The sequence below is a fragment of the Pituophis catenifer genome, unplaced genomic scaffold (assembly GCF_029215685.1).
Source record: "Pituophis catenifer annectens isolate HBS135680 unplaced genomic scaffold, rPitCat1.0.hap2 SCAF_17, whole genome shotgun sequence".
NCBI lineage: Eukaryota > Metazoa > Chordata > Lepidosauria > Squamata > Colubridae > Pituophis > Pituophis catenifer.
Genome location: NW_027256897.1, coordinates 13,018,687 through 13,031,362, shown reverse-complemented (window position 1 = coordinate 13,031,362; position 12,676 = coordinate 13,018,687). Strand labels below are relative to the sequence as shown.

Below are 12,676 nucleotides of genomic sequence, written 5' to 3'. Positions count from 1 at the left end.
TGCAACTGAGCGTTTTGCAGCTTCGGGGGGGGGCGGGGGGCGGGACACCCAGACCGAACTCCCTTCCTTCCAAGCAAACTTGCCAACTGTGGCTTCTGCTCGGGCTTTTTGGGGTGCCTTTCGGGTTCAGGGCAGGCCTGCCCCCCCTCCCCGTAGCCCCAGAGATGCTGCAGGCAGGAGACAGGCCGGGTGGCAGGGAGGCTGCCAGGCCAGGACACAGGACCCAGCTGGGGATCCATGCTGGGGAGGGGGAGCTCCGTCCTCTGGCAAACACAAAGGCTTTTCTTCTGGCCTGGGCTCTCCTCCCTGCCTGTCTGGATCCGGCTGGGGGGGGGGGGGGGAAAGGGGGGGAGCGCAGCGAATTCAAAAGAGGACAACAGCAGCTCCTTTCTCTCGCCCGCCTCCTCCCGCCAGCGGACAAAAGCAGGAGGGCGGCGGGCGGGGAGGGAGGGAGCCAAACGGACAGACAAAGTGGGCCTTTGACTGCCCCCGCCCCTCCCGCCAGGGAAGCCCACACTGCGGCTTTTCATCGCCACTGCCGCCCAACCAAGACGCTCATTAGAGAAGAGCCACTGGCAGCCGGCCGGCCCCACAAAAGTCCCTCTGTTTGCCGAGGGGGCTCCGGGCTGGGTTTTGTCCGAGGGTGCCTCGCGTTTCCCTCACCCGGCACCCCCGGCCCTGCGCTCACCCTTTCTCCTGCCCGGAGACGAGGGGCCAGAAAAGAGGGGGACGGTGCCCAGACAGGACTCCCTGACTAGCCCAAAATGGCAGTTTGTTTTTAAGCCGGGATGGAGAAAGTCCGGACAGAGCAGGGAGGCAGGACATGGCCCCCCTCTCTTCCTCCTCAGTTCAGAGCTTCAACGTTTGCAACACCCCTCACAGACCCAGTGAATTGTGGTTTCCCCCCCTTTTTTTCTGTTCCTTTCTTCCTCAGGGCCAGGCCTGCAATGTGGAAGAACTTGGGGACACCTGGGAAAACAAAGCGGGTTGCAACAGCTTCTCCTTTAGGCCTGGTTTTCTTTCAGGGCTACTACTTGGGGTGATTTTAAGGATATGTGCTAGTTGTTCCTGACTCTAGGGGGCGGTGCTCATCTCTGTTTCAAAGCCGAAGAACCAGCGCTGTCCGAAGACGTCTCCGTGGTCATGTGGCCAGCATGACTTAACACCCTTCCCACCAAACGTGGTCCCTGTTTTTCTACTTGCATTTTTTACCTGCTTTCAAACTGCTAGGTTGGCAGAAGCTGGGACAAGTCACGGGAGCTCACCCCGTTATGCGGCCCTAAGGGATTCGAACCGCTGAACTGCCGACCTTTCGCTCGACAAGCTCAGCGTCTTAGCCACTGAACCCCTTTAAAGGATGGTACTGAACTTTAAATTGAATTCGGGACGGCCTCAGCCCCATCGGGCAGAAAATGGGAGCAGCAACACAAGACATGTTTGTCGAAGAGTTTGAGAGAACCAGACAATCTGCCTGGGGCCAAAGCAGAGAATCGCTCGGGCCGGGACAGGAGTTACGCTCATCATCATTTCGGTCAGCATGTGGCCATCATGCTGGTGCTGTTCCCGACCCACGTGGCCAGAAGCTGCCTTCTGTAAACAGCCGTTGCCCGGGGCCTACCCACGAGACAAGGGAGCCTGGGCGTGTGTGTGTGAGAGAGAGAGAGAGATTCCCCCAAGATTTGGCAAGCTTTAAACCCCCCCACAGGCTTCATCGGTCGCCAAACAAGACCTCCCTCTGTTTAGGGCTTTTGAAAGGAGAAATTTGGAAGCATCACAACCCTTCATCCTTCCTCTTTAGGGACATATTTGCAAAATTCTCCACAGCAACAACAGATACGCGTTTCTTTCCCATATCATATCAGCAAGGAGCATCCTGCCCGTTAAACCGAGACTGAGTTAGAAAGAAAATCAAAGGGAGCAGCCGCACCCAACCCTGAGAAATGCCCCCAAGTCAGTTACCCAGACCGTAACCCCCTTTCCCCCACCTCTGCAGGAAAGCTCAGAATCGAGGTAGGAATCTGGGTTTCTTGCCGTGAGTCCGGCACTCTTCCTCTGCCCCCATAGCCCCGTGAGGATCACGATTAGAAAATGTGTTTTGTGAATGAAAAGTAGCTTAAAATCCCATCATACTTTTTTTTCCAATGGTTTTTTATTAGGGAAGGGTGCTTCTCAAACTCTTCTACAAACATGTGTTGTGTTGCTGTCCCTGACAGGACTGGTTAAAAACACCAGGCCAGCTGCCACCCTACTGGGCTTCCTCTGGTCTGCCCCCCCCACCCCCCCCACCCCAAAGCTTACCTTCTGTGCATTCACACACGTAAGCATTTGGTGCGTCCACACATTTGGCTCCGTTCTTGCAGGGCGTGCTGGCACATTCGTCAATGTCGTGTTGACACAGGTGACCATTAAATCCTGGGAGAAGAAGAAACAGGGATAGCTTGACCAGGAAGTTTTGGATCCTGCTTGTTCCCCCCCCGCCCCCTCCTTGGAATCACAGTGGGGAACTTTTTCGGCCCGTCACAGAGGGGCAGATTTTTCACAGTGATGTCTTCCCTAAACAAACAGGGATTCAAAATGATAGGCGGAAGGATTTAATGCAAGTGGTTGGTGAGGGAGGGGCAGAAGGCGTCCTCCCCCTCTTTTAAATCATGAAAGGAAAGGCATGTAACTAGAGAAGCAGAAAATAACTGCGACTCGAAGGATTTCCAGGAGTCCGTTCACACAGTATCCCTGCTTTTTCTACCAACATTTTTCTATCAGCTGACGCCCAAAATTATGTTTTAATCATGATGGACGGTTCCTGCAGATAACCTGGAAAACCCAAAAGAACCCCCTTCCCATCTTGCCCCAAAAAGAGAAATCTGAGACGTGAAATCAAAGTCAAAGGATGGCTATGGCACTGGGGCTGCCACATCCCCACGTCCTCTTGCCTTCCCAGCAATAATTAAACTTCCACTCTGGGCTGTAATAACGGCAACCCCGCGTTTCCACCGGCCTCCTCAGCCATACTTTTGGCCTTCCCAGCCCAGGGACTTTCTTTCACGACAGGACTAAAATTGTGGCCACTGACCCAAATGAAATCCCCAGAGCACTGCAGGGCTGACAGTTGCCTAATTTTAGCTAATTGCCATCCATTTTCTCTGGGAGATGAAGATTGAAATCCAGATGTTTGGGATCCTAATAATACTGGGTTACCAAGATGCCCCAAAATGTGGATTCCGTTGCCAAAAGCTTTCCCAGTTACCCCTTTGCAAACAACCTCACGGTCTAAAGCAAAGTCAGAAAACAAGCATTTGCAAAACAGAATAAGAGGATAGCAGAGTTGGAAGGGACTTTGGAGGTCTTCTAGTCCAACCCCCTGCTCAGGCAGGAAACCTTGTACCATTTCAGACAAATGACTGTCCAATCTCTTCTTAAAAACTTCCAGTGTTGGAGCATTCACAACTTCTGGAGGCAAGTTGTTCCACTGATTAATTGTTCTAACTGTCAGGAGATTTCTCCTTAGTTCTAAGTTGCTTCTCTCCTTGATTAGTTTCCACCTGTTGCTTCTTGTCCTGCCCCCTCAGGGGCTTTGGAGAATCGCTTGACTCCCCCAACCCCACCTCCTCTGTGGCAACCCCTTAGATATTGGAACACAACTAAATCACTGGCTTACCTGCCCATTTGAGCCTAGTTTTGCACTAATCTTTTTAATGCTCTTCTCACCCGATCGACTGTGCTACTCTCACAGCCAGACAAAAGATAAAAATGATGCTGTAATAATGACTTTTTCCTATAAACACACAGAAACACACACCCCTACTTGCAATGGCTGCATTTCCCTTGCAAGGGTGGGACAGGCAGCAGGCAGACAGCCCCGTATTTCAAGGTCTCTTTTCCAATTCATTGGCATTCAATCCCCAGAGTTGTTTTTTTTTTTAACTCCTCAGCTCGCCCCTATAGTTATTCGGCTGCCTGCGCAGCAGCGCTGAAGATTCCTGATTTACATCTCTAAAGCCTCCGCTTCAAAGCCTGTTTTATGAATTAGCTGCCCCCCCCCCGTCCTCTTGCTCTACCCCACAGCATCAACGTTCCCCTATCTGGCTATTCCCAAACGGAAGGGGGCTCCCTCCCAAATCCTTCCTTTTTAATTCTCTGCAGAGAAGAATTGTCTCTCTTTCTGCATCGGCTGCAATCTGTGTGGCTGCAAACGGACGTGGCCCCACAAATCAAGATCTGCGTGGCCTCCTTTCCTTCATGGAGGTCACTTTCAGATCAGGGACGCCCAAGAAGGAGGGCAGCAGACCCAAGTCAGCCCCATGGATAACCCAGGTGCTTTCGAACACAGGCAGACACTAAAGCCAGAGGTACAACATGAGAGAACCTCTAGCTAAGATTCTGTGCAGTTTGGAGAACTCCCAAACCCCACTCCTGGCTGGCCCCGTCCATCCCTCCCCTCCCAGGAGTCCCCACGCGGCCCATTTTGGATGCAGGTAAGTGCAGGGCGCGCATGGAGGCTCGGGGAGGGCGAAAAAACGGGCCTACCGGAAATTCATGGGCTCATTTCCAACCTCCAGAGGGCCTCCGGAGCCTGGGGAGGCCGTTTTTGTCCTCCCGGAGGCTCAAGAAAAGCCTCCGGAGCCCGGGGAGGGCAAAAACGCCCCCTCCACCATGGTGCAGGAGGCTGACTAGGCCACGCCCACCATGGCCCCGCCCACCAGCAACCGGGAAGAGAACCCCTTGCTAAATTTTTTGAAGCCCATCCCTGCTTGTACCACTAAACCATTAACCTTGTACCACTAAACCATTAACCTTGTACCACTAAACCAGAGCTACCATTTCCTAGCGCACATTAGGAATAAGCGTAATTCGGAAGAAGTGGCAGGGAATCCTCAAGTTATGACCACAATTGAGAGCCGAATTTCCATTGCTTAAGCAAGGAAGTGGTTAAGGGGGGCTATAATTAAGTCACTGCACTTGTTAAATGAATCCCATGGCTGCAGGAGGGAGAGAGGATTTAAGAGTCTGGACAGCACAGGGCTTATAATGTTGGCCTGGACTGAGAAGACTTAGGGGTGATTCTCCTCTTAGCCCACCCTACTTCAAGGGGATTGACCTAAAGCAGACCCTCGTTCGAATTCCAAGGAAAAGGTGGGCTCTGTGCACAGTAAATAAAATCCAGGGTTGGGATAAAGCACAATGCGCCAGGAATTCACAGAAAAACAACCCCTTCTTTCTAACTATTCATTGGCTCTGTTCACTCACTTTGCTTTCCACCTCCCTTCTGAGCCCCCCCCCCAACTTAGTATGAGCTAAGGAGGCACCAAAGGGGTAAAAATCCAATGAAACCCCTTCGCCTTTTCTGGATTTTATTATAGATTTTAGTTGCTATTTATTATTTTGTATTAGCATTTTTAACTGCATTTTTATTTGTTCTGGTCTCTGGTCTAAGACTGTAATAAATTGATTGGTTGATTTCTCTCTTCTTCCCTGTCCACAAAACACTACGGAGGGCAGCCCCACCCCAGGCTTCCTCTACGCAGGACACCCGAGACCCCCAAAATGAAAACATCCCCCCCCAAAACAAAGAGACCACTGAAGAGGCCGTAACAATGTCCTTGCAGTTCTTTGTGTGTGCAGGTGTGTGTCCACCCCGCAAAGAGAGACACTTTCCACCTGCTGAGCTTCTGAGAAGTGCGTTAAAAAGTAACACACATCCCCCCCCCCACAAACGGTCAACCCTTGTGCCTCTCCCCGCCCATCAGATGGGGATCCAGGGATAGACAGCTGCTGGACATGGAGGCTTTCTCTCCCAATTATGGATCACAGTGGTGATAGTTGAAGGAGGGTGGGGCCACACTTCAGAACTTTTGAGAGCCCCTCCCCAGCATAACTCCCTTCTCCTCCGAATTGCCCAAAGCAAAATGACATCCCCCCCCCCACCGCCACCACTGCCGCTGCCTCAGCTATTTCCCCAACTGCCCACTTCGGCAGGGCAGCCTCCGCATGGCCTCTGGGCCAGGGATTAATTCCAGGCCTTGGTCTCCACTACAAAGAGCTTTGTGCTATAGGCAAAAATCAATCATCTTCTCCAAGGCCCTCCCACTTCTCCCCCCACCCCACCCCACCGAACGTACCCACGGGACACACGCAGGCAAATTCGTTGATCTTGTCCACGCAGTTCCCATTGTGCAGGCAGGGGCTGCTGGCACACTCGTCCGTGTTGATTTCACAGTAGACCCCCTCGTAACCTGCAGGGAGGGAAAAAACAGCGGTGAACGGGAGGGGAAACCCGGGGTCTCTTCTCTCCTTGGAAAAACACAATTGCTGTTGTTGCCGTTGTGAGCCAGCCACGGTTGCTTAAGATGGGCAGCTGTAAAAATCTTATACACGAAGGAATAGATAATTCGTTAATCAACTAGGTCAAGACAAGGGGGCAGGGTAGGTCCCGACTGGATTCGACAATCTCAGGGGCTGCCCCAAAGAAGAGGGAGTCAAGCTATTCTCCAAAGCACCGGAGGGCAAGACAAGAAGCAATGGGTGGAAATTAATCAAGGAGAGAAGCAACTTAGAACTAAGGAGAAATCTCCTGACAGTGAGAACAATTAATCAGTGGAACAATTTGCCTCCGGAAGTTGTGAATGCTCCAACACTGGAAGTTTTTAAGAAGAGGTTGGACAACCATTTGTCTAAAATGGTACAAGGTTTTCTGCCTGAGCAGGGGGTTGGACTAGAAGACCTCCAAGGTCCCTTCCAACTCTGTGATTCTATTCTATTCTAATGTGTCCCCATTCACTCTGCAGCTTTATGAAAACAGCCCCTACTGGGGTTAAACTCATCTCACACCCAGGAGTGCCAAGACAAAATCTTGCAGTGTGTCCTCGCTCTTAGCCAGCCCACTGTTTTCAGCTATAGGGCAAACCAGCCCGATGCCAATCTTAGGGCACCGCAGCAACTAACCCCTCCAATTTCTCCCAAGCTCTCCTACTGAAGTTTTAAGTCCTCCGAGCTGGGGTTAGCTTTGCCAACTCAGCCGCTTAATTTCCAACGCTCTTGCCAAAGAATCAATTCGGGCCTTTGTAAAGCAGGCTCTGGTGGGGGGGGGGGGGGAGGGGGCATGGGGGGGGAAGAAGGGAGAAAGGAGGAAGAAGTTGGAAAAACAGGGCGCAGCACGAGATTCTCAGTTCCCTCTCCCCCCTCCCCCCCCAGCCGACTTCATCCGGGACGCTTCATCATGCCAGTTAAAGACGTATTCAGAGCAGATTCAGTGCTAAAATAGGTTTGTTTGTTTTTTAAATAAAATCTGGCTTAGCGTTTTTATGGCTGTTCTGCAAACCCAGGTTGTTGGGTCCGTTTATTCGGCTGCGTTGTGGGCGAAGTCAGCTACCGCCTTCCTTGGAACTCAACCCAGCCGCTGTCTTCTGCGGTTGCATGAAGCAACCTATGAAAGCATCATCTGGTTCATTTAACTGGGCTTGGCGTGGGGTACAAACGCAGCAATTTCATCTGGTTAATGCAGGCTTTTAAGGCGGGGATGACTCCGAGTTCCGATGGCCCTGGCTCACCCCAGCACTGCTCCAGCCACTACCCAGGCTTGTGTGGAGCAGGGCTGGCCCCCTTGCAAGGGGTCTGAATTGGAGGGCACCCCGAAAGATAGCAATAGCCCTTAGACTTATATCCCGCTTCCCAGTGCTTTTACAGCCCTCTCTAAGCGGTTTACAGAGTCAGCCTCTGGCCCCCAACAATCTGGGTCCTCCTTTTACCCACCTCGGAAGGACGGAAGGCTGGGTCAACTTTGAGCTGGTGAGAATCGAACTGGTAGTCAGCAGAATTAGCCTGCAATATTGCATACTAATCACTGCACCACTACAGCTGATAGGTAGATAGGTAGATGGATGGATGGATGATAGACCATAGAGATAAATAGATAGCAATAGCCCTTAGACTTATATACCGCTTCACAGTGGTTTCCAGCCCTCTCTAAGCGGTTTACAGAGTCAGCCTCTTGCCCCCAACAATCTGGGTCCTCCTTTTACCCCTCGGAAGGATGGAAGGCTGAGTCAACCTTGAGCCTGGTGAGATTTGGACTGCCAAATTGCAGGCAGCCGGCAGTCAGCAGAAGGAGCCTGCAGTACTGCACTCTGACCACTGCGCCACCGTGGCTCATGGATGGAACGGTTACAAAAACCAAGCCAAGCACCAAAGGATTTGAAGATCACACCTCTTCCTCCTCCATCACTGCTCCACCCAGGGCACCCCAAAGGTCCGGAGAGCCGCCCATCAGAGGGGCCCGGAAGGACAGGGGAGCCGGCAGGGTTACCTGGCATGCAAATGCACTGGAAGACCCCAATCTGGTCCAAGCAGGTGGCATCGTTCTGGCAGGGGTTGGAGGAGCACTCGTTGACGTCTATCTCGCAGCGGGGACCCGAATAGCCCGTCTGGCACTGGCACTGAAAGGAGCCCTCCGTGTTGAGGCATTTCCCAGCATGCTCGCAGGGGTTGGCACCTGGCAGGAGGGAAAAGGAGGATTAGGCGGGGAGGTGCGTGTGCGAATGGCCAAGAGGGCTACAAGGGGTCCTTCTCTTTCTCTTGTCCTTGGTTCGCCCCCTCCCCAATTCCAAAGCACTCCTTCTGCCCAGCTGCTTGTCCAACCAGCACTGCAGCAAACAAGGCAAATGCTATTTCCTCCCCCCCCCCTCTGTAGACCCCTCCCCCAGGACTTTTGAAAGCCGAAGACGCCCGTGGAGGCTACAGGGTAGTCCTCGTCTTACAACCGCAACTGAGCCCAACATTTCTGTGGCCGTGTGAGACATTGGTTCAGCGAATTTTGGGCCATTTTACGACCGCAGCTATTAAGTGCGTCACACAGTGCTGATCAGTGAATCTGGCTCCCCCACCCCACCCCCACTGTCCTTTGCTTGTCCGAAGGTCGCAAGAGGATTGCGTGACCCCGGGACTCTGCGACCGTCGTTAAGTGTGAGTCAGTTCTGGCAAGCGTCTGAATTTTGATCATTTGTCCCTGGGGATGCTCGCAACGGTCTTAAAGTGTGAACACCAGTCATAAGTCCCTTTTCTCAGTGCCGTTGTAACTTTGAACGGTCACTAAACAAGCTGTTGTAAATCGAGGATTACCTGTGTTATGGGGGGCACTGGATACAGGAGCTCAAGCAAAAGCCGCATCTGTTTCAACTGCAATCTTTTCCTCCTCCTTCCGCTTGTAAATAGCCTCCCACCCACCCACATCCTGACCAACCAAGAGACAGAGAGCCACTCGTGGCATGTTGGATTTGGCCATCTAAATCGGGGTCCCCCAAAGGAGCCAATATTGACCCCCAAGCTTCAATGGAGGCATATCCAAGGAACAGATAGTAATATTATCCATACTGACATTAGTTAAAGTAAAAGGTAAAGGTTCTCCTTGCACATACTTGCTAGTCGTTCCTGACTCTAGGGGGCAGCGCTCATCTCCGTTTCAGAGCTGAAGAGCCAGCGCTGTCTGAAGACGTCTCCGTGGTCATGTGGCCGGCATGACTTAACACCAAAAGGCGCACGGATCGCTGTTCCCTTCCCACCAAGGTGGTCCCTATTTTTCTACTTGCATTTTTTTACGTGCTTTCGAACTGCTAGTTTGGCAGAAGCTGGGACAAGGAACAGGAGCTCGTCCCGTTACGCGGCACCAGGGATTCGAACCGCTGAATTGCTGACCTTTCGATCGACAAGCTCAGCATCTTAGCCACTGAGCTATCTTTATATTATAAAATGTTTGGGGGTGGAGAATCAAGGAAACCCCACGAAGGACTTGATGAGCCAATGAACTTGGAGCCAAATTGACCCTGTCTCGTTTCAGAGTCTCCTCCAACCGCCAAGATGGGTGGCAAAGGAATTTAATCATCCTCATTTAACGACCCCACAATCCCTTGCAGGGTGGAGTCTGGGCAACTGAACGGAGCTGAGTGTTTAAATTGGTTCAAACCTATTTCGTTGGATACGTGATGTACAATGACAATAAAGGCTTTGACTTTACTGGCCAGATGCCCTTCCTGTCACCAATGCGAAGTTTTGTTCAGCAGATATATTCTCATGGTGCCCAGAGAGAGAAATATCTGCTTCTCTACCTAGGATCGAACTCACAGCCTCCTGATTGTGAGGCGAGAGCTCTACCTCTAGGCCACCGCACCACTCTGGCAAATGAATTTAATAATATAAAAATAATTCGCAGGTCGGCTTTTCTAGGCCCCGAACCTCCCCGAGTTTCATTCCAAGGGTTGGCCTGTCTCCTAGGGTCGGTTTTCTGTACCGATTCCCTCCCCAGACTTTTCTTCAACCCCAGCCAGCTCCACGGGTCTCCCTCCCACCCGGTGCCCCCCGGCTCCGATGCCCCCTTACCCAGCAAGCATTCGTCCACGTCCTTGTTGCAGGCTGGCCCCATGTACCCCGAGGGGCAGGTGCAAATGGCCCTCCCAGTCACGGGGTTCGTGTCACAGTTGGAGCCTTCGTTGCAAGGGTTGCTTATGCAGGCATCTTCCAGGTGGCACAGCAAGCCTGCAGAGGGCAGAGGGTGGATTCAGAAAGACACACAGACACTTGCAAAGATGCTCCCCCATCCATCGGCAACACAGGCAGTCAATGGCCCCACTGCCACAATGGAGGCAACCTGGTTATTGAATTGCTCGCTTGCGTGCTATATACTGAACCGTATCCTAGCCAAACCGTCCGAGCTTAATTTATTGGCAAAGCTAGGAAAATAATACGTAGCAAGCTAGGGCTAACTGAATGCCAGTTTGGTATTGTGGTTAAGCCACCAGGCTAGAAAACAGGAGATGGTGAGTTCTAGTCCTGCCTTGAGGCACAAATCCATCTGGGTTGCCTTGGGCCAGTCGTGCTCACTCAGGCCCTAGGAAGGAAGCAATGGTAAATCACTTCTGGGGGGAAAAAAAACCTTCTCGAGAAAACTATAGGGAGTCTAGGCAGCCTCCAAAAATTGGACAGACTGAACAGAAATTTTGAAAAGGGTGCTAATTAGTATGACAGTAAATGGCAGTCGCTCAGGTCTTAAACAGACCTGGTTTAAGGGAGTTGGGAGACACGGCCACAGAGTGCCTGGCCTGTGAGCTCCGAGAAGGCCTTGCCGATCCATCAGAGTAAGCTGGTGCATTCTCAGCAGCTGGAATTGGGCTGTGGATCAACATCTGGAGACCTCTGAGAAGGCAGGGACTAGTCATCCTCTTGTTCTTACTTTTTTTTTCTTATTATGATCCTGTAACCCCTTTTTTATTGGGATGGAGTTGGGGCGACTGAATAGAGCTGAGCGTTTGCTGGCCGGATGCCCTCCCTGACACCTACACAGGGTTCACAGCAAATATTTTCTCTTTGCATCCTGATAGAGAAACATCTGTCGATGCCTAGGATTAAATTCTCAGCCTCCCGAGTGTGAGGGAGCGTCTTTGCCTCTAAGGCCACCACACCGCTCCCCCTTGTTCTTCCATAACATCTACAAATATATTGGGACTACAACTCCCAGAATTCCTAGCGGTTTTCCTGTAATCTTAGCACCTGCAGAGGGAAGCAGCACCCCCTCCTCTTTGTGTCAGCCCCTTAAATATTGAAACACTGTTCTCATGTCCCCCCCAGTCCTTCTTTTCTCCAGACTGGCCGTACCCCAGTTCCTGCAACCGTTCTTCCTTTCTCTCCCTTGGATACCCACCTGTGCGCCCATGCGGGCATTCGCAGTAGAAAGAGGCCACACGGTCGTGGCAAGTGGCCCCTGGGGAGCAAGCCGCACTGGCACAGTCGTCGATGTTCTCACTGCAGTCCTCCCCCGTCCAACCATTCACACAGACACAGTTGTAGTCCCCGTGTGTGTTGTGGCAGGTGCCGCCATTCTGGCAAGCGTTGGGAATTAACTGACATTCGTCCACATCTTCGGCACAATACTGGCCTAGAAGAGAAAGAAGGGGACTGATCCAAATTCTTTACGGGGGTGGGGAGAGACCTCCAAAGTGGTCCAGATTAAAGTCACTATGTCAGGTTTTGAGGTCGTCTCAAATAAATTGCATTTCAAATGAAGTCTTTGAAGAAAAACTCCTATTTATTAAGCACAACATTCTAGATCTGACTCCATAGAAGCCAACACTGACTTCCAGACCCAAAACCCTCCCTTTCCGTTCCCCACTCCCCTGCACTCATTGGCCATCTTCCAAGTCATTCTACCCCTATCTACTGCTCCAACTCAAAGGAATTTCCCCCTCCCATCCCATCTCCTAGGGGATATTATCTCCAGGGAAAATAAGTAGGTGAAAAGTCAAACGTCCCTTTCCAGACGCATCCCTTCTCCTTCTTATGTCAGCACTAGAGTAAATGCAGCTTGAAGTGCTGACACTCTATTGCACTCCCAATAGGAGAAGAGCAGGAAGGGCTAGACACATAGTCCTTGATTTACGACAGTTTGTTTAGTGGGCTGTTCAAAGTTACAATGGCACGGGAAAAAGTGACATAGGACCGTTTTTCACATTTAACGACTTAATCTCAACTTTCCAGACCGGTCTCTCTGAATCGCCTGAGCATTTTCTGGGAATATTATAGGACAAGAAAGAAAATTATGGATGGGGAAGGGACGAAGGAATCAGGAGGAAGAGCTGTCTTGCTTTCGGGTCCTAATTTTAGAAACAACAAAATATGTTTTAAACCAGGGGTGTCA

At 51.5% G+C, this 12,676-nt stretch overlaps 1 protein-coding gene across 1 annotated transcript in view; it reads right to left on the bottom strand.

The window, feature by feature from the left end:
* Positions 1-12,676, bottom strand: part of NOTCH1 (notch receptor 1) — a 112,608-nt gene that overhangs the window by 37,018 nt on the left and 62,914 nt on the right. Inside the window, exons 7-11 of the mRNA XM_070955916.1 lie at positions 11,684-11,917; positions 10,366-10,521; positions 8,300-8,485; positions 6,117-6,230; positions 2,299-2,412 (exon numbers count right to left, since the gene is read on the bottom strand). Of these exons, the coding sequence (XP_070812017.1) occupies positions 2,299-2,412; positions 6,117-6,230; positions 8,300-8,485; positions 10,366-10,521; positions 11,684-11,917 (804 nt within the window). The remainder of the gene's footprint in view (positions 1-2,298; positions 2,413-6,116; positions 6,231-8,299; positions 8,486-10,365; positions 10,522-11,683; positions 11,918-12,676) is intronic.